Here is a 20,199-nt window from a genome sequence, read left to right as displayed (position 1 = left end):
AATGGAGTGATATTTTGGAAGCTCTACAAGAAACTTTCAAGCTACCAGAATATCTCATGTATATACTACGAGACTATTTGAAAGACCGTACATTGTTATACGACACGGAAGATGGTCAGAGAAGAAAACGGCTCACAGCTGGTGCAGCGCAAGGCTCAATTCTCGGACCACACCTTTGGAATATCATGTATGATGGTTTGTTACGGCTGGAGATGCCAGAAGATGTAAAACTTGTGGGTTATGCTGATGATGTGGCTGCTGTGATAGTAACCCGTAACCTAGAGCTGGTTCAATTTAAATTGAATCAGGTGATGCGTCATGTCAAAGAATGGATGATAAATCACAAGTTAGAACTCGCAGATCATAAAACGGAAATTGTCCTCCTGACGAGGAAAAGGATTAATACTCTTGTACCGATGCAGATCGGGCAGATAGCCATTGAAACAACTAGGAGCACAAAATATCTTGGTGTAACGCTTGATACTAAGCTTACATATTGGGACCACATCCAACGGGTAACAGATAAGGCAGCGAAAACCATGACTGCACTGAGTAGACTCATGGGAAATATCAAGGGGCCAAAATCTAGTAAAAGGCGGCTTCTCATGTCGACAGTTCAGAAATTTGGGCTGAATCGTTAAAAATTGCAAAATATCAGACAAGAATTGCGGCTGTACAACGGAGAGCAGCTTTACGAATTGCTTGCGCATATCACACAGTATCAGAACCTGCGATTCTAGTAGTAGCAGCAGTAGCTCCTATTGACTTATTGGCCTTCGAAAGACAAGAAATTTGGCTCACACAAGAAGAGCTAGGAAGGAAAAGGACAAAGGCTTTGGCTCTTAGTCGCAGAATGCAACAATGGCAAACAAGATGGGAAGATGACTCTAGAGGGAAATGGACGAAAAGACTGATACCTTCTCTGGGCGTATGGGTTGGCCGAAATCATGGTGAAGTGAACTACTATCTCACACAGTTCTTGACAGGTCATGGATACTTCCGAAAATTTCTTCATAGGCAAGGGCTAGCAACCAGTCTGGTGTGCATATACTGCGGTGATATCGATGACGTATTACATACTTTCTTTGTGTGTGTTCATTGGCTGCCACAAAGAAGATGCTTAGGAGTTATGCAGGGAGAATTGACGCCAGGAGGGATCATGTCAGTAATGCTACGAAGTCAAGAATCTTGGGACCAGGTGGCAGTCTACGTAGAAAATATTCTGCGTCAGAAGAAGAAGGACCTGGACGATTACGACAGACAGTAAAGCAGAAGAAGGAAGATGAAGCACAAGATGCATTAAGCACGACATCCGTCCTGAAGTAATGCGAGAGCGGTTTCCGGGGCGTAGATAAACGTCGTGGGAAAAGGGAGTGTGGTTTTTAGTGGGTAAGAATCTCCACACACTTGTTGAGTGCGGACCCTCACAAGCGTCTTATGAAAGATTTTCCACACTCCCTCGCAAAAAAAAAAAAATATATATATATATTTTTTTTTTAAAAATATTATTATTATTATTATTATTATTATTATTATTATTATTATTATTATTATTATTATTATTATTATTATTATTATTATTATTATTATTATTATTATTGTTTTGTTTCGGCCAACTAAGGACCACGTCATTTCAACTGTTTCCCTTGAGCTTTAATGTTGGTCCAGTATTCCTTCATTCGTAAACGGTGTTGCTCCTTTCGCTCTTCCGTCCATGCCTTTCCAGTTTTCGTCTTCGGCTTTGGTAGGAAACTCTGATGTTCTTGGAGTTTTTTCTTAAGTGGGACGCGCTCCTGGATATCTTCAAATGAGATCCCAATCTCCTGTAGATCTTTCTGTACCTCACTGAACCATGCCCCCTTTGCCTTTTTCTCTTGGAGGAAAGTGAAAATGCGGTTGGTTAACCGTGTTGAATTAATTCGGGCCATGTGTCCATAAAAAGTAATCCTCCTTTTTCACATCACATCAGTTATTTTCTCCAAATGCGAGTACAACTCCTGGTTGTGCCGTCTCCTAAACTCGCCGTTATCTTTGACTGGACCTAAGATTTTTCTCAAAATCTTTCTTTCTTGGCCTCCAGTTTCTCCATCATGCCTTTTTTGTTCATGGCGAGACATTCCGCTGCATATAGAGCCTCTAGCCAGGTAACAGTGCAATAGTGTTTGATTTTTGCATTCAGAGATATAGATCTTTTGTTATAGACACTTTTAGTCAGATGGTAAGCCATTTCCATTTTATTCATGCGTGAAGAAAAGGCTTCTTTTTCGGACAAGTTAGGTTCTATCCATTCACCAAGATACTTAAATTTTTCAACTTGCTTGACTTTTCCGTGAGTCCCTTCTAGCTCACTTGGCGTCAGTTTGATGTTTGTAATGAATTTCGTTTTCTCAAAGGAGATTTGGAGGCCCGCCTTTGCAGTTTGTGTTTGAAGCTGGTTGATCTGCTTCGTGGCCACATCCAAGGAATCAGCGAAAACCGCGAGATCGTCTGCAAATGCTAGACAGTCAATTGAAAGGTTCTTGTTCTTGTGGCCTAGTCTGATTCTGCTTTCGACTCCTTCATAACTCATTTCTCTGCGCCATTCACGGATTACTTTCTCAAGAATGCAGTTGAACAACAGAGGTGAGAGACCATCTCCTTGCCTAACTCCTGTCCGTATTTCAAAGGCCTCTGAAATCTCTCCTCTAAACTTCACTTTTAAGATGGTGTTGGTGAGAGTCTGTTGGATGATCACTCTTGTTTTACCGTAAAAGCCAAATTCCTTTAAGATCTGAAGTAGGGTAGTTCTATCAATTGAATCATAGGCCTTCTTAAAGTCGATGAATGTTACTACAAAAGGCTTGCTCCTTAGTTTAATATATGAAAGGACAGATTTCAGATTCATAATCTTCTCCACCCATGACCGTCCTTTCCTGAAACCTCCTTGGTAATCACCCAGCTCTGGATCTAGCTGTTCTTCTGCCCTGATTTGAAGAGCTTTCGAGAGAATTTTGTAGGTTATAAGTAGGAGGGAGATGCCGCGATAATTGTTAACATCCGACTTGTAGCCTTTCTTATGAAGTGGGTGGATTAGGGCAGATGTCCAGTCACTTGGAAGTCTTTCAGTATTCCAGATTTCATGTATGATGTCCGTTAATTTCTCCACTGTATTGTCACTAGCAAACTTTCACAATTCAGCTATTATCGAATCTTCACCCGGCGCTTTATTATTCTTCAAGGATTGGATAATCTGTCTGACTTCCTCTTTTGTAGGTGGAGCTGAATCTCGGTGGACTGTTGTTTTATCTTCAAATGTGAATCTGGACATTGGGGCCTCGCAGTTAAGAAGGGATTCAAAGTGTTTTGCAAGGATCCGGCAGTTTTCCTTGTTGTTATAGGCTAGGTTTCCATTGGAATCTCTGAACTGTAGGCTCGGTGGGTCGTATTTCCTCAAGTTGCTTTTAAATGTTTTATAAAAGTCGCGTGTATTGTTCTTGAAATCCTGATCAATTTGAGCCAGCTGGTGTTTATCAAAAGCACTTTTAACGCTGCGGATGGTTTTTGCTGCACACTTTCTCTCATTCAAGAAGTTTGTCCAGTTAACTTGGTTCTTTAGCGAGTTCCATTTCTGGCAGGTGAACTGTCTTTGCCTTAGCGCTGCATCGCATTCACTGTTCCATCAAGCATGCTTTCTGGGCTTAGTAAGCTGAACCGTCTCTTTAGCTGTTTTGAGCAGGGCCTCGTGCAGTTGTTCCCAGTTCTCTGCATCCACCGATTGTAGTTTCTGAGTGAACTCACGGTTAGATCCTAGTTTTTCTCTATCAAATCTTTCAATCCTTTTGGCTTTAACTCTCCTTGTGTTTCTCGGGAGCAGTTTGATGTTTATCTTGGATAGATAGTGATCTGAGTCCAGTTTTGCTTGTCTTAGAACTTTAACATTCTGAATTTCTCTTTGAGCCTTACGTGTGATCGCGACATGATCAATCTGGAATTCACCAAGGTGGTGATTTGGGGATTTCCAGGTCTCCTGTTTCTTGGGCAGGTGTTTAAAAGCAGTAGACTTCATTACGAGGTTAAATGCCTTACACAGCTCTATTAGCCTTTCTCCATTACAATTTGTTGTCTACCGAGCTCGATAGCTGCAGTCGCTTAAGTGCGCCCAGTATCCAGTATTCGGGAGATAGTAGGTTCGAACCCCACTGTCGGCAGCCCTGAAAATGGTTTTCCGTGGTTTCCCATTTTCACACCAGGCAAATGCTGGGGCTGTACCTTAATTAAGGCCACGGTCGCTTCCTTCCCACTCCTAGCTCTTTCCTGTCCCATCGTCGCCGTAAGACCTATCTGTGTCGGTGCGACGTAAAACAACTAGCAAAAAAAAAAAAAAAATTGTTGTTTGGTGAGCAGGATAGTTTCCAACGATGTTTCGGAACTTTCTCTCTTTGCCTACCTGGGCACTGAAATCTCCAAGCACGATTATGGTGTGTTTGTCTGGAATCTTGGATAAAATCTCCTCAAGTTCTTCCCAGAATCTATCAGTTCCCTTTGGGTCTCTTTTGTTTGCTTGGTTGATCGGCGCATGAATGTTCACAATAGTATACATTTTGTTTGTGCTTTGAAAGGACAGAGTCGAGACTCTGCTATTCACAGAGGTGAAATTTGTTATTGAGTCCAGAATCATTTTGTTGACTACAAATGCTGTGCCAAGGTGGGGGACAGTTTGTAATACACGTTTACCAGGTTTACCCTTGAAGATCCTGTAACCTTCAGATTCAAAGGCCTGCTCATCTGTAAATCTCGTTTCCTGAATTGCTGCAATCAAAATTTGCTGTTCCGATAGGATATCTGTGAGCTGTTTCAGTTTTCCTACCTTCTGGAGAGAATTGGCATTAAAGGTAGCAAAGAAATTCTTGGCTCTATGTTTGATCTTTCGTGGAGTCTCCGATACCTCCGAGCATGTCGGTGCAGGCTCCCCAGAATCCGAGAAGGCCCGCTAACGTCGTACAAGACGACGGTGGATTGGTTACCACCTGGGGTAGCAGCTTTAGCTGAAATTTCCTCCATGCTTTTTTCACAGTTGAAAAACTGTAGACAGGGGTCGGTGATATTTCGCACCGACCAAGGTACTACCAAGGTTGTGAACCTTGGAGCCCCCAGCACTGATCGGTTCACCGATCCAGTTTCCCGCTGGGATTGGTTACCCAACCTTCAACTGAGTTGCTCGGCTTAACAGGGGCACCTCTTGTAGGTTACGTGCTGAAGTTGGAGTGAAAGAGGCTAGTTGGATTCTCTTGCTGAATCCAATAGTTTATTGTTGCAGATGGTCGCAACGACGCATTTGCCAGGGCCGTGAAGACCCCTCCTAGGTTGACTCCTAGGACCCTATTATTATTTTTATTTTTTTTGTTGCTATTTTGCTTAACGTCGCACCGACACAGATATGTCTTATGGCGATGACGGGATAGGAAACGTCTAGGAAGTGGAAGGAAGTGGCCGTGGCCTTAATTAAGGTACAGCCCCGGCATTTGCCTGATGTGAAAATGGGAAACCACGGAAAACCATCTTCCGGGCTGCCGACAGTGGGGCTTGAACCCACTATCTCCCGATTACTGGATAGTGGCCGCACTTAAGCGACTGCAGCTATCGAGCTCGGTATTATTATTATTATTATTATTATTATTATTATTATTATTATTATTATTATTATTATTATTATTATTATTATCATCATCAAAAAATGCATACAATGTGCAAATTACAAAAACTTTATTACATTACTCTACTCCTGGTTTTGTTACTGATATTTGTCTTTTACTGCAGATATTTGCATGATATCTTTCACAGTGTTCATTGCACAATTCACACACACAATTTTCATTCGGGTGATGAAATCTCTTATTTTGACAGAACTTGTGATGAAAACCATGTATTGCATATTGCGTTATTACATGTCAAAGCTCGTAATTTACTTGTTTCCAATCATCCGTCATTATGGTGTCTGTTGAATAAAAGTCGTTCCAGATATAGCAGCGTTTTATTATTATTATTATTATTATTATTATTATTATTATTATTATTATTATTATTATTATTATTATTATTATAAGAAATTAGCACGACACCGCCCTGAAGAAATGCGAGAGCGGTTCCGGGGCGGAGATATACGTCGTGGGAAAAGGGTGTGTGGGTTTTAGTGAGCAGAAATCTCACACGCTTGTGGAATGCGGACCCTCACAAGTGTCTAATGAAAGATTTCCCACACTTCCCTCGTAAAAAAAATAAATAATAATAATAATAATAAATTATTATTATTATTATTATTATTATTATTATTATTATTATTATTATTATTATTATTATTATTATTATTATTATATGACAATCAAAATATACAAACATAATACAAAATGTACAAGTTGGTGACAGCATCAGGACTTCACTTTTATATTTTAATGTCCAAACTTTTTATCCATGTAAACACTTCCGGTGTTACTTTAAAGAATTCCTCCGCAGAACCAGGAAATGCACGTAGGGGGCACTCTAGAACTATTTGCTTGATAGACTGCACTTGAGCACCACAGTCACAACAGGGAGAATCTACCCATCCCCATAGATGTAAGGCTGCGCCAGACCTACCAACACAACATCGGATCCTGTTCAGGGTTGACCAAACAGCATGGGGCAAACTGAAGCCAGCCAGTTTCATGCTGGGGTCGGAGATATCACATAAGCCACGGGGAGACGACATCCTCCACTCTTATCTCCAGGCATTCCTGGGATTGATCCGAGGACATGATAGGTCCAAAGCTACCTTCCACGCTGGTTTTCTCGATTTCAGCTTAGTTGTAATGTGCTGCTTTATATCTTGATGTATAGGGCCTCATTCTTCACTATTCTGCACCATAAGCTAGTAACTGCTTGTTATCTCCTTATATGGGTGGGAGAGATATTGCAAAGGACAGGTAGCCATTGCACTGGAGTTGAGTACAGCGTACCGGATACAAAATGCATAGCCTGGCGAAGTTGGATATCAATTAGATTGCAGTGAGAGCTATTTAACCATATTCCAGCACAGTACTCAGCTGTAGAATATACCATGGCCAAGACGGTAGTTCGCAAAGTATTGACGTCAGCTCCCCATGAAGTTCCAGCTAACTTGCTCAGCAGGTTATTCCGGGTCTTAAGTTGGACGGCTGTTTTTTCTATGTGACTTCGATATATCAGTGATCTAATGGGAACAAGAAAGGTCCACCTATTCAATACCATACAATGTTATAAAATAATTTATAACATTTTATTATTCTTAGTACTGATTTCGATGAACACCAGCATTATAATTTATAACATTGTATGGTATTGAATAGGTGGACCTTTCTTGTTCCCATTAGATTTTCGATTCAATATGGAATTAACATGAAGTTTTTAAACTTGAATGTCAGCGATCTGTCCAATGTTACACCTAGATATTTTGGTGTACTATTGTATTTCAAAAGTTGATTCCTCAACCATATCCTAGGTTGATAAGTAGCCTCTAAGTTGTTGAGATGAAATGCGGCTACTTCCGTCTTCGAAGGACTTGGTTGAAGTCTCCACTTCCTGAAGTATTCATCCATCACTCGTAGATCTTAAGACAGTATATCCTCAGCCTGCTTGAAAGTAGATCTCTGTACTGTTAGGTTTATATCATCAGCATAAATGAATTTCCGAGCTGTAGTTTCTGGAATATCATGGATGTACAAATTGAACAGTATAGGGGCTAAGACTGAAGCCTGCGGTAAGCTGTTATTCAATTTGTGAAATCTACTCCTGGAATTTTCAGAGAATACCTGGAATAATCGATTACTCAATATATTATCAATGAGAGTAATTACCTTAAGACAAGGTACAATCTTGATGAGCTTCAGGAGGAGCTTCTCCAGACAGTGTCATAGGCCGCTGACAGATCGAGGAAGACAGAAACATTTCTAAATTTCTTCTCAAAACCAATCTCCAGATATGATGTTAAGGCAAGGACTTGGTCACTACAGTCTTGCTTGGGGCAGAACCCATCTTGCTCTATTGGGATCATGTGTTCTATTGCAGGAGCTATCCTGTTCAGAATTAACCTTTCCATTTGTTTAAAGTAACACACAGTAGCAAAATTGGCCTGTAGCTCTGGGGTAGAGAAGGGTCCTTTCCTGGTTTCAGTATGAAGATGATTTTAGTTCTCTTGAATATTGGGGGTACACGTCCAGAGTGCAGTATACTGCTAAAGAAGGACGCCAGCCAGCGTACAATTGCGGGGCCACAGTTCTTCAATAGTTCTGGATATACACCGTCAAATCCAGCTGCTTTACCATTCTAGAGGGATTTCAGGCCATGCTGTACTTCCTCTGGAGAAAATGGTCGAGAGTAGTTGGTATGAGGTTCAACTTCTTGTCTTAACCGCTTGAACTCAGATCGAATTTTTCTGCTGTATTTCTTATCTTTCATGAGCCTGGATGAGGAGGCAATGTAGTTGGCAATGTTCTCTAAATTTATAGATGATCGTTTTCTTGCTGGCTTGTTTGATGAGTCCAATTTTCGGATAAGTGACCAAGCTTTCCGGCTTGAGTAAGTAAAGCTGAGCCTTTCAACAGTTTTGTACCACTTTTCTTTCCTGCCACTGTCCAAGGATGCCAGCAGTTCAGTAGCTTTCTCATAACTGTTGTCTTGTTCGTACTCTTTGTATATACGACTAGTTTCCTCACTCCACTCAGGTATGTAATCTTTACGGAACGCTCTTGGAATACTTCGCTTAGCAACAGCTTAGATTAGTCCCATGAAATGAACGTAGTTCTCAGGAGATGGTTTTACCCATCTTATGTCAGCATCAGTGTACGAGGAGTACAGTTTGCAGTCACCTTTCTGAAAATTCCACCGAGCTTTAGGAGTTGATCTAACTATTGGGATTTGCAGACCGATTTTGTAGGTTATGGGCCTTGGCTTCCTGGGAAATCGTTCAATACATGCCTTTGGGTTTGTGGAGATTGTGCCATTAGTCCATGTGACATAAAACACACGTCTGGAGAATAATCATGATCCCATCGTGGTGAATGGAATGTACCTTTCTCCTTGGCGTCATACACCAGTGTCAGGTTATCAATGTGTATCCATTGGAATAGTCTATCGCCATTCTCATCCCTATTCTTATAACCCCATAATGTATGATGGCTGTTAAAGTCACCTAGGATAACACTATTTTTGGTGGGTTTTAGTGTGATAGGGTCTGGCCAGTTAACCATTGGTGGTTTGTAAATGTTCATGATAGTAATATTTTGAACCTTGACAGAGGTGGTGAAGATATTATGCATGGAGTCTGGTGGCAGAATTTCATAGTTGTCAATATCATTCTTCATATAGATGGCAATGCCATACTTAGGGTGGTGAAGTCTGGTAGTTAGTTTGTACCCAGGTATTTTTCCCCTGTTAATCAGTTGATGTTCATCTTCACAATGAGTTTCCTGTAGCACCAGAATATCAACAGAATGATCCAGAAGTATCTTCGACAAGTATTCACTTTTGACTCTACTTATACCCTCAATGTTTAGTTGACAGGTGGTTAATTGAGGGCCTAGTGTCCATGTATAGGATGCTGCGCCCTGAAAAGGGCTAACTCTTTGATTGTCATTGCCGTGAGGTTGATGAGGACAGTACGGTGGCATCTAGTCTCTGTTGCTCGCTTAGCACCACCCGGGGGTCACGTGTAGGGCAATGTGAGGTTAAACCTACGGACGTGAGCAACTTCAACCCCCGGCGTTTTTCTATGATAATTTGGAATGTGTTCCTGTAGGCCTTAGTGTTTGCCAGGTGTATCTGCATTCTGATGTCTTCTATAAAGATAGTTTCTTTTAGTAAGACAAGGTCTGATGGTGTTGTCTTCCTGATACCCAGGATTCGTTTCATATTACAAGCTTTAACTTTCTCTAGCGATATCACGTTGTTATTTTGAAGTTTATCCCAGATTATATGGATCCCATAAGTTGCTATTGGTGCTATAGCTGTTTTAAATAGTATGATTGCTGTTTATGTTGAAAGTTTTTGTGGTTGTTGAATGTTGTAAATTGCTTTTATTGCTGACGTTGTTTTCTCTTTGATATGATTGTTAAAAGATGTCAATGTTGTTTGAAGAATAAATCTGAGATAATTTTGGTACTACATCTAAAAGTTTATTTTGAAGGGTCAATGTATCTTTTGGAGAGAGTTTACTGTCTCTTCTGAAGTCATTTGTTTAGTTTTGTCATGATTTATTTGCAAGTCATTTTTTTAGGGCCACTCAAGTGAGTCTGTTTAGTACCTTCTAGAGCTCTTTTCTTTCTTCTGAAACTATTACCATATCATCTGCTTACCATGAATAATGAGCTTAGAAATTCCAAACTCTTCAGTGCTGATGATGAGAGGAAATCTGTCATTCCATTCCTCAAGTGCACCTCTCATGATGTACTCGCCATAGATAATAAAGTGTGATGGTAGTAGTACCAGACCTGTAGCTTAGATCCTTTCCAACAGAACAAAGATGGCCTAGGCCACCATAGCTCAATTGGTAGAGCAACTGACGCGAAATCGGGAGGTTGTGGGTTCGGATCCCACTGGTGTCTGGTTGGCCATTTGTTCTGTACTTAACATCTCTTCAACACGTACTGAATGTACGTCACATGACCTAATAAGTTGAAAGTTGGTTTCAATTAAGATTTAAGAACACCAGCAACAGTATACAATCTTGATGGACATATTTATGGATTCTGAAATTCCCCATCAGTTTACCATTTATTCTGACCACAGCTCAGTTGACTTCATTCAGATTTACTATCAGCCAAACCACATGTACAGGAATTCCCATTTCCAACAAAACTTGCCACATTTTCTCTTGAACATTATACTACATGAAATATAAATTCCATTTTGAATAAGATTTTCATTATTTTAAGGAAGTTTGAAAGCAGTAAACGATTTAAAACAATTAAAAAATTGACTATTGAAAGGGATATATTGCTACCAAATATTTAAACAACTTTTGAGGACATGTATCCCATTGGAAATAGATGTCTTAATTTTTGTGATATCCATAATGAGTCAAGAATTATGGAAATGGTATTGAAGAGAGGAGTAAAGCTTAAATACAACTACCTTTCAAATACATCTACTTCCTTAAAAAAGTTAGAAGAAGTCTGTGAATGTAATTTTTCTGTATTTTGTTCACAATTTAAATTTAAGTTATGTGCTTTCTTAAAAATCTAGTTACATGAAGAGTCAAACCAACAAATCAAGGAGCATGAGAGAATAAAACTAGAGATTGAAGACGATGCTGACAGGGAGATAGTGGAAGTTAAAACTCGTTATGAACTACAATTAAAAGAAGAAAAAGATATTAATGTGCGGCTTAGAGGAGAAGCAGGAGTAATGAAGAAGAAGTTCATCAGGTAAGTTTTGCTTGTATCAACAAAAGCAGGCATTTGAACCAAGAATAAACTTGAAGGATTCCAGTAGGATTTAGATTCAGGAGGACCAAAGCTTTAATAGGGAAGATCATGGGAGACTGCTGATGGAAATGAAGGCTAAATTTCTAGAAAATAGAACTCAGAAAATTAGAGTAGGTGGATCTTGTAATGATTAAGAAGAGGGTCCCCCAAGGCAGTATTATTGGACCTTTATGTTTTCTTATGTACGAGAGGGGATCAAATATAAATGGGTTTTTATTTTTTACTAGCTGATGTACCCGTGCTTCACTACGGGATTCTCAGAAATCCTGACTTTGTTGTTTTCCTAACTGAATTCAACATAGGTCATTACAAAAACGTCTAGGAATGTAGCGATTAAAAACAATGTTATCATATAAAATGCCCGATCAAATGAAGAACTGCACACTTTCTCACTTTCAACGAACAGTACTACGGTGCCGATCTAAGAGTCCAAAGTTCCAGAGCTGGAATAACCAGGTCGCAGACTGCCGTGAACACTCCTCTGTCATTATTCCGTTAAATATGCACATTACTCATTCCAATCAGTGGCTCAGAGTGGGGATTGTATAGCTTGAATACTATGATGAACCAGTGAGTTACGTACCAGATATATCAGAAAATGTATGAACCAGAGGAATGGCATGCTAAAGAAGAAAGTTATCTTACACCCCAGCTACTTCCCACCAATATACAGGCAGGCTGTTACAGTCGGTACGACCAGGCGAGTTGGCCGTGTGGTCAGGGGCGCGCAGCTGTGAGCTTGCATCCGGGAGATAGTGGATTCGAACCCCACTGCCGGCAACCCTGAAGATGGTATTCGGGAGATAGTGGGTTCGAGCTCCACCGTCGGCAGCCCTGCCGATGGTTTTCCGTGGTTTCCCATTTTCACACCAGGCAAATGACGGGCTGTATCTTAATTAAAGCCACAGCCGCTTCCTTCCACTTCCTAGACCTTTCCTATCCCATCGTCGCCATAAGACATATCTGTGTCGGTGCGACTTTAAGCAAAAAAAAAAAAGATGGTATATTTGTGGTTTCCCATTTTCACCAGGCTGTACCTTAAAGCCAAGGCCGCTTCCTTCACACCACTATTCATTTCCTATCCCATCGTCGCCATAAGACCTACCTTTGTCGGTGCGACGTCAAGCAAATTAACCGACTTTCTATACCAAATTTCGTGAAGATACGACCACTAATAAAATAAATATTTGACAATTAAATTTTAGGCCTTCCCCTAAACTACCATTTTTCTCAGTGTGTATAGCCTATATTGTAGCGACTTATTTCCCATCTTTGTCTAGCGATTTTCATTAAGACACGACCACTAATAACATAAACATTTGAGAATTAAATTTCAGGCCTTCCCCTAAACTACCATTTCACTCGGCGTGATTAAAATAATTTATAGCCTAGATTTTAGCAGTTCATCACCCAACTTTACATTCTGATTTTCATTAAATTCTCTTCAGCCATTTTCTCGTGATGCGTGTACAGACAGACAGACAGACAGACAGACAGACAGACAGACAGACAGACAGACAGACAGACAGACAGACAGACAGACAGACAGACAGACAGACAGACAGAAATTACGGAAAAGTAAAAAATGCATTTTCTTGTTACTGTGGCCATGACCGATATAGAAATACCATTCTTTTCAACTTCTGAGCAATGTACAGACAAAACTCTTATTTTATATATATATAGATTTAAATTCATTTATTGAAAAAGTCAAGGTAATTACAATTTATTTTTCCACATAGTTTCCTGCTTTGGAAATGCATTTGTCCTAGCATATGGGCAGCTTTTTGATGCCCTCATCATAAAAAGAACAGGGTAGTGTCACCAGCTAGTTGTGCACAAAGTCTTCCACACTCTCATCATCTTCAAATCGTTGCCCTCCTAGAGCTTCTTTAAGCGGTCCGAACAAATGGAAATTGCAGGGCGATAAGTCCGGGCTGTGAAGAGGATGATCAAATGTAGTCCAGTCCATTTCCTGTAGCCTGGAGACAGTTAGAACTGCAGCATGGGGCCGTGCATTGTCAAATCGGTTGGTCTCGATTTTTGTGGCGATATGCAACCCTCCCCTTGTTCAACAGTTCGCAGTAGTAAGCAGCATTGATTGTGCGTCGCTCATGCAAAAATTCAATCAGCAAAATACCTCACAGATTGAAAAAAATGGTTGCAAGAACCTTGCCAGCTGACAGTCGAGTCTTGGCTTTCACTGGTGCTGCCTCTCCTTTCCTCCGCCACTCCTTACACACATGCGTCCCGACAATGTTTGATCACTGAATTGTGCAGTCAATCTCTGGAAAATTTCCACCACTGTAACTCCTTCACAAGCAAGAAATTTTATAATTATGTGTTGCGCAGTGGAGGGGTGCACCTGGTGCACCGACATCGTGAGCATTACTGATGAAACGGCGGAAAATATCTAACAGCACGCTCTCCCCACACCTAACGGTCCCGCCTAAGCATAGCAGAAGCGCGGGGCCAGTCCTACCAACTGTTGTTGTTCAAGAACAAAAATCCTGTTTATATTTGATCGACCTTCGTACCATATACAGTATAAATTATATGAGTAAAGAAATGGAATTACACAAAGGCTTTTTACAGATGTACTAGACTACTAAATCAATTACAGGACTGTGAGCAACTGCAAAGAGAACTCAACATATGATGAGATGAGGAAAAGTCCTCGCAGTTTAAATTTCTGTGTTGATGGGGTGAAAGTACCCCAAAGGAATCACTGTAAGTACTCAGGTGTTAATATAAAGATAGATCTCATTAGAGTAATCATATTAACGAGATTGTAAATAAAGTTTACAGATCTCTTCCTATGGTTAGGAGGGTATTTACAGATTGTAGTATGGCTGTAAAGAGCCTGCCTGGTGGCCATGATCGTTAAGGCGCTGAAATCTAATCGGTCTGACACCAAGGTTAGCCGGTTCGAGTCCCGTTGTTCGAAAAAAATTTCACCATTAGAATGTTGGCCAGCAGGGTAGGGGAGGTGGTGGTATACAATTTCTAATCACTAAATTGCGTGCCAAAAGTCTGAATTAAATTCCAAACCTCTCCACAGTGCTCATATGGAGTGAGGGAATATGATGCTGTTGATGGTGATTCGTCCATCAGATGAGGACGTTAAGCCTTGAGCAGACCCCTCGGTGCTATTCGACAGGAGTAGGTTATGTGCTGGCACCGGGTTTAGCCCTCTCCCTACTATCATATATCACGTCATTCATTTCATCTCATTAACTCCTCTGATGAGGTTGACATAAGGAAGGGCATCTGGTCATGAAAACCCCCCACAACAGATTCATCTCACCTCATACCTGACCCTAGGGAAACGGGTTGGACAAACAAGTATGGCTGCAAAGGGGAGGGCATATAAGTCTCTGGTAAGGACAAAATTAGAGTATGGTTCCAGCGTATTATTTGATACAAGAACTGGGAGAGATCGAAAGGAAAGCAGCACAACTTGTTCTAGGTTATTTCTTACAAAAGGGTAGTGTTACGAAAATGTTGCAGACTCTGGGCTGGGAAGACTTGGAAGTAAGAAAACAAGCTGTTCAACTAAGCAGTATGTTCCAGCTGCCATGGAAAGAGAGCGTGCAACGACATTAGTAGATGAATAAGTTTGAGTGGAGCATTTAAAGGTAGGAAAGATAATAACATGAAGATAAAGTTGGAATTCAAGAGGACAAATAATTTCCAAGTTCTTTGAAATCGTATAAGAAAAGTCTAGGTGAACAACTGATAGGAAATCTGTCGCATGGACAACAGCCCTAAATGCAAATGATTGATAATTTGATTGATTTGATAAATTAACATCAAGGGTTATGAATTTCATGTTGTTGGTCCGTACTGAACTGAGAATAACATATGAATAGTAACACAGTAAAGATTTCCACCTATTCAGTACTAATATGTATTTACAATGTTATAAATTACATGGAACTAGTTTCGACCCATCTAGGGGTCATCGTCAGCCATATTAAAGCATATATAAGTTTTTGTCGAATCCTAAAACGTTATTTTTAATTGTAATAATCGTATGAATTTATAATTTATAAAGTGAAGTGTGGTAATGAGATGAGAAATGTTAGTATGGTACAGTGAGTAGTAAATAATAATATATATACAAACAAGTTTGGAACAAAGTACAAGTGGGGTGCTTAGAGTTGTAAAAATATAACCTCGTGGATGTCAGTAGTCCTCGTACTAAAGAATCAATGTAAAATAACACATATAAACATATATACAAGTATGTACAAAGTCTGGAGAGTAAAGAGTGATACTCTTTTGATGTCAAGTCGGCTTGACACTGATCACTTAAGTGGAGAAATTAGGCATTTGGTGTATTAAAGCTGTGTTGATCGGTTGCGTTGTTGATTGTTGGACGTGAAGTTATTTTTGAATTTCTGGTTGAGAAGAAGGTGGAAACTGCGCGTGGATATATTGATTCTCAGTTCTTAGCGGAAACCAAATTGGGCCTGTTTAAATGGAGAAAAATTAAATAATTGAAAAGGAGGTTCAACCTATTCAATACTTAAAAGAAAGAAATCTAGTAATTACATTCTCATTTAAATGGGACCGGTTTCGACCTTAGTCCAGGTCATCATCAGCCGTAAAAACATGTACAATGTTTATGAATATTGGAGGTCAGTTTCACACTCTGATAGGCACAAAGACACGACACCACATTCTGTCATGCACAAAGTCACAACACTATCAACTAATATACGAAGATCAAAAATAAATTGAAGTCGCAGACGAATAGATTTGTAGTAGAAAGCCGCCAGCTCCTGGTGATCAGCGCGGCACATTCAAGGTCATGCGCTGCGGTCGAACGCCAAAGTAGAATGGAGAATGTTTTGAAGGACCAGAATTTGTCACAGTTGCGGGAAGTTAAGTACGTATATAAAAATATACGACGCAAATCAATGATCACCAGGAGCTGGCGGCTTTCTACTACAAATCTATTCGTCTGCGACTTCAATTTATTTTTGATCTTCGTATATTAGTTGATAGTGTTGTGACTTTGTGCATGACAGAATGTGGTGTCGTGTCTTTGTGCCTATCAGAGTGTGAAACTGACCTCCAATATTCATAAACATTGTACATGTTTTTACGGCTGATGATGACCTGGACTAAGGTCGAAACCGGTCCCATTTAAATAAGAATGTAATTACTACATTTCTTTCTTTTAAGTATTGAATAGGTTGAACCTCCTTTTCAATTATTTAATTTTTAACATCAATAATTTCAATACGGAACAATGAAATTTTTATCTTTAAATGGAGAAAGTCGGTAAAAACAAAAAATGGAGATAGGAAAAGGTTAACATAAAGTGAAAGGACGCTTACCTCGCGCTGCGGTGTGTGTAGTATAGCTGATGGTGTGCGATTAATGGCGGGGAGAGAAGTGTGGGCAGAGAGGAGGGCAGGCGCGTGCGGGTTAGGAGGGGGTTAGGAAGAGTGGGGGTGGCTTGGGGTGAGGTGGGGGTGGGGAGCTTTTAAGGCGGGGCTGAAGGGTGCGGGAGAAAAGGTAATTGTCTCGGAAAAGTACCTTTGATTAGACTTAGGATTGAGTTTTGGTTGGCTGCATTATTGTTTCTGAGGAAAGTGATGAATAGATCGAAGAGTATGTTGGGTTTCTCTGAGATTTCATTGAGATTGTGACTGGCGTTGAAGTATTGGTCTAGGTGTATGTAGTAATTTTCCATTATGTTGAGTAAAGGGCCTTTGTTTGCTAATATTTTTACAACTCTAAGCACCCCACTTGTACTTTGTTCCAAACTTGTTTGTATATATATTATTATTTACTACTCACCTGTACCATACTAACATTTCTCATCTCAATACCACACTTCACTTTATAAATTATAAATTCATACGATTATTACAATTAAAAATAACATGTTTTAGGATTCGACAAAAACTTATGTATGCTTTAATATGGCTGATGATGACCCCTAGGTGGGTCGAAACTAGTTCCATGTAATTTATAACATTGTAAATACATATTAGTACTGAATAGGTGGAAACCTTTACTGTGTTACTATTCATATGTTGATAAATTAAATCAAAGCGAAGGATTATTACTATTACCGAGCGAGTGGCTGTGCGGTTTGCGTCACGTCGCTGTCAGCTTGCATTCGGGTGATAGTGGGTTCGGCAGCCCTGAAGATGATTTTCAATAGTTTCCCATTTTCACACCAGGAAAATGCTGAGACTGTACCTTTATCAAGGCGACAGTCGAATCCTTCCCACCCCTAGGCCTTTCCTCTCCTCTCACCGCCATAAGACCTATCTGTGTCGGGGCAACGTAGAGCATATTGTATTGTATTTTACTACTGAAGGAAAGTTGAAAGTATGACTGTCTTCAGGACTCAAACCCAAATTCCCTATTGTCTAGATTGGTATATTGACTGATTTCAGTGGGACAAGCCATGTATATGAACATTACAGTTCAAATTTTTGATGTTGAATAGCTGTCTGTGAAATGAGCTGTTACACTGAATTAATACAAATTGTACAAAAGAAAGCAAGTCATTCTTTAATCCAGTGTTGACAACTTAGTTTAGAATTTAAAATAAATGTACAGTAAGCCATGTCAAAACTGGGGTAAAATGTTAGAATCTTAAAAACAGCTTCAGAAAGACAGGTTCAGGCCTTTGGTATCATCAATTCACAACTCCTTATTATTGATGTAGAACAGGAATGTGAAATTTGAAAGAATATACACAAAATCATAATATAAATGTTACGGACTTAATTCTGCGTTTTTGGTCATCAACATAGTCAAATGTAGGACTACATGATGAAGTAAAAATCAAAACGGTTTCGCAGAGAACCTATGACATATTTGATTTCCCAGTACAGTATATTGTAATTCATTGTATATGGTGCCAATGGAAGCAAAGGAAACTACGTACAAGGTACCCATAACAACTTACGGAGTAGAAATTTGGACAATGACAAAGAAGGATGAGAGGCAGCCAAAATGAAGTTCTTGAGGAGTATGATACAGAAGAGTAGAAGAGACAAAATAAGGAATAAGAAAATCCGGGAAGAAATTTGAGTGGAAAAAATTAATGATAGACAAGAGAAGAGCCGATTAAGATGGCTTGGGCACATAAAGTGAATGAGTGATGAAAGAATGCCAAAAAAAAGTTATGCAAATGCAAGGAAGGAGAGGCCGCAGAAGACCACGACTGAGATGGAAGGACACAATCCAACGTTATATTAGAGAAAGAAACCTGGACTGAGACACAGTGTTGGAGGAAGAGTGGTTGAAAGACCGAAGAAAGTGGAGAGGAACCATATTTGCCCCTGCCTGGCTACAGCTGGATAATGGGAAATGATGATGATGATGATGATGATGATGATGATGATGTATATTGTATCTGCTTTTGCTCTTGTATAAATTAAAACCATTAATGCATTCACTACCAAAATGGTACAGTAGAAGCTCAATTTAATGCAGTTGCCATGGTATATGCTTTACCCTGCATTATAGCTTAACCGTGGTAAATGGAAAATGACCTATAAGGTGACAGAAGTTTGGGGAAAAAGAGTAGGCTACAAAAGAACACAAACTTAGGAAAGACTCTGTACCTAAAATACACATATTTGACATTGTATTCGATTATGTTCAATTTATCATTCACAGAGTAGGGTCTATGCTTTTATTTTTTGTGACATCACAGCACCTGCTCCGAACTCAAGACCTAACTAGGAGATCGTCTGACACAAGCTAAAAACCAACACGGTCACTTATTTTGTAAGTGCGGGTGCAGGCAAACAAGCTTAAGTTGTTGAGGGGAAGGGGAGGGAAGATTATTTTAACTTTCTCCTGTGCACACAAAAGCTTGGCCAATTGCTGACATTCCATTATTTCTATGAATAGACAGGCATGCAGTTTCTAAAACCTCATCCAATCATCCCTTGAAGTTCTGTTTAACATGGAGTCAGTAATAGTTATAGACTGTAATGCGGAATCCCTGTATGCAATTAAAAATTAGAAATTTCATTGATTAGTTTATTCGGAGACGTTCTTTGCACCATGTTCAATCAGAATCCATGGTGAATCGGACTGCATTTAACCGGGCTTTGACTGTAATGTATTTTTATAGATAGACCTTATTTTGTCAAGGACGTGATGTTTGAATGGTGTGCATCAAATTCATTGCTCTTCTTCTTCTTCTTCCGCTTTTCCCATATCTGACGGGCCGCGGGTGCAAACTGTGTTGCACATGTGAACTTGGCCCTATTTTGTGGTCAGATGCCCTTCCTGACACCAACCCTATATGAAGGGATGTAATCACTATTGCGTGTTCTTGTGGTGGTAGTAGTGTAGTGTGTTGTCTGAATATGAAGAGGAAAGTGCTGTGACAACCACAAATACCCAGTCCCTGAGCCAGAAGAATTAATCATATGCGATTAAAATCCCTGACCTGGCCGGGAATTGAACCCGGGACCCTCTGAGCCGAAGGCCTCAATGCTGACCATTCAGCCAAGGAATATCAAATTCAATGATGTTCCAACAGAAATAAATCCCATGCGTTCCAGGTAATATCGGAGAGACTGAAGTATCTAGCAACACTTACACCTACAGAAGTACATTGTCAGCTTCCTCTTTGGATCAGTGGTAGAGTGTCCTACTCATGAGTCCAAGTTCGCAGCTTCAATCCCAGCTGTCAAAACTCTTGACACTCAATGTTAAAGATTTTTGGTGGCAG

At 40.0% G+C, this 20,199-nt stretch overlaps 1 protein-coding gene across 1 annotated transcript in view; it reads left to right on the top strand.

The window, feature by feature from the left end:
* The window catches only part of tous (testes of unusual size), a 131,125-nt gene that overhangs the window by 89,070 nt on the left and 21,856 nt on the right, over window positions 1-20,199 (top strand). Inside the window, exon 12 of the mRNA XM_067146015.2 lies at window positions 11,233-11,414. Coding sequence (XP_067002116.2) covers window positions 11,233-11,414 — 182 coding nt within the window. The remainder of the gene's footprint in view (window positions 1-11,232; window positions 11,415-20,199) is intronic.

This window comes from Anabrus simplex, chromosome 4 (assembly GCF_040414725.1).
Source record: "Anabrus simplex isolate iqAnaSimp1 chromosome 4, ASM4041472v1, whole genome shotgun sequence".
Lineage (NCBI taxonomy): Eukaryota > Metazoa > Arthropoda > Insecta > Orthoptera > Tettigoniidae > Anabrus > Anabrus simplex.
The sequence above is the reverse complement of the archived record's forward strand: the minus strand, read 5'-3'. Positions and strand labels throughout refer to the sequence as shown.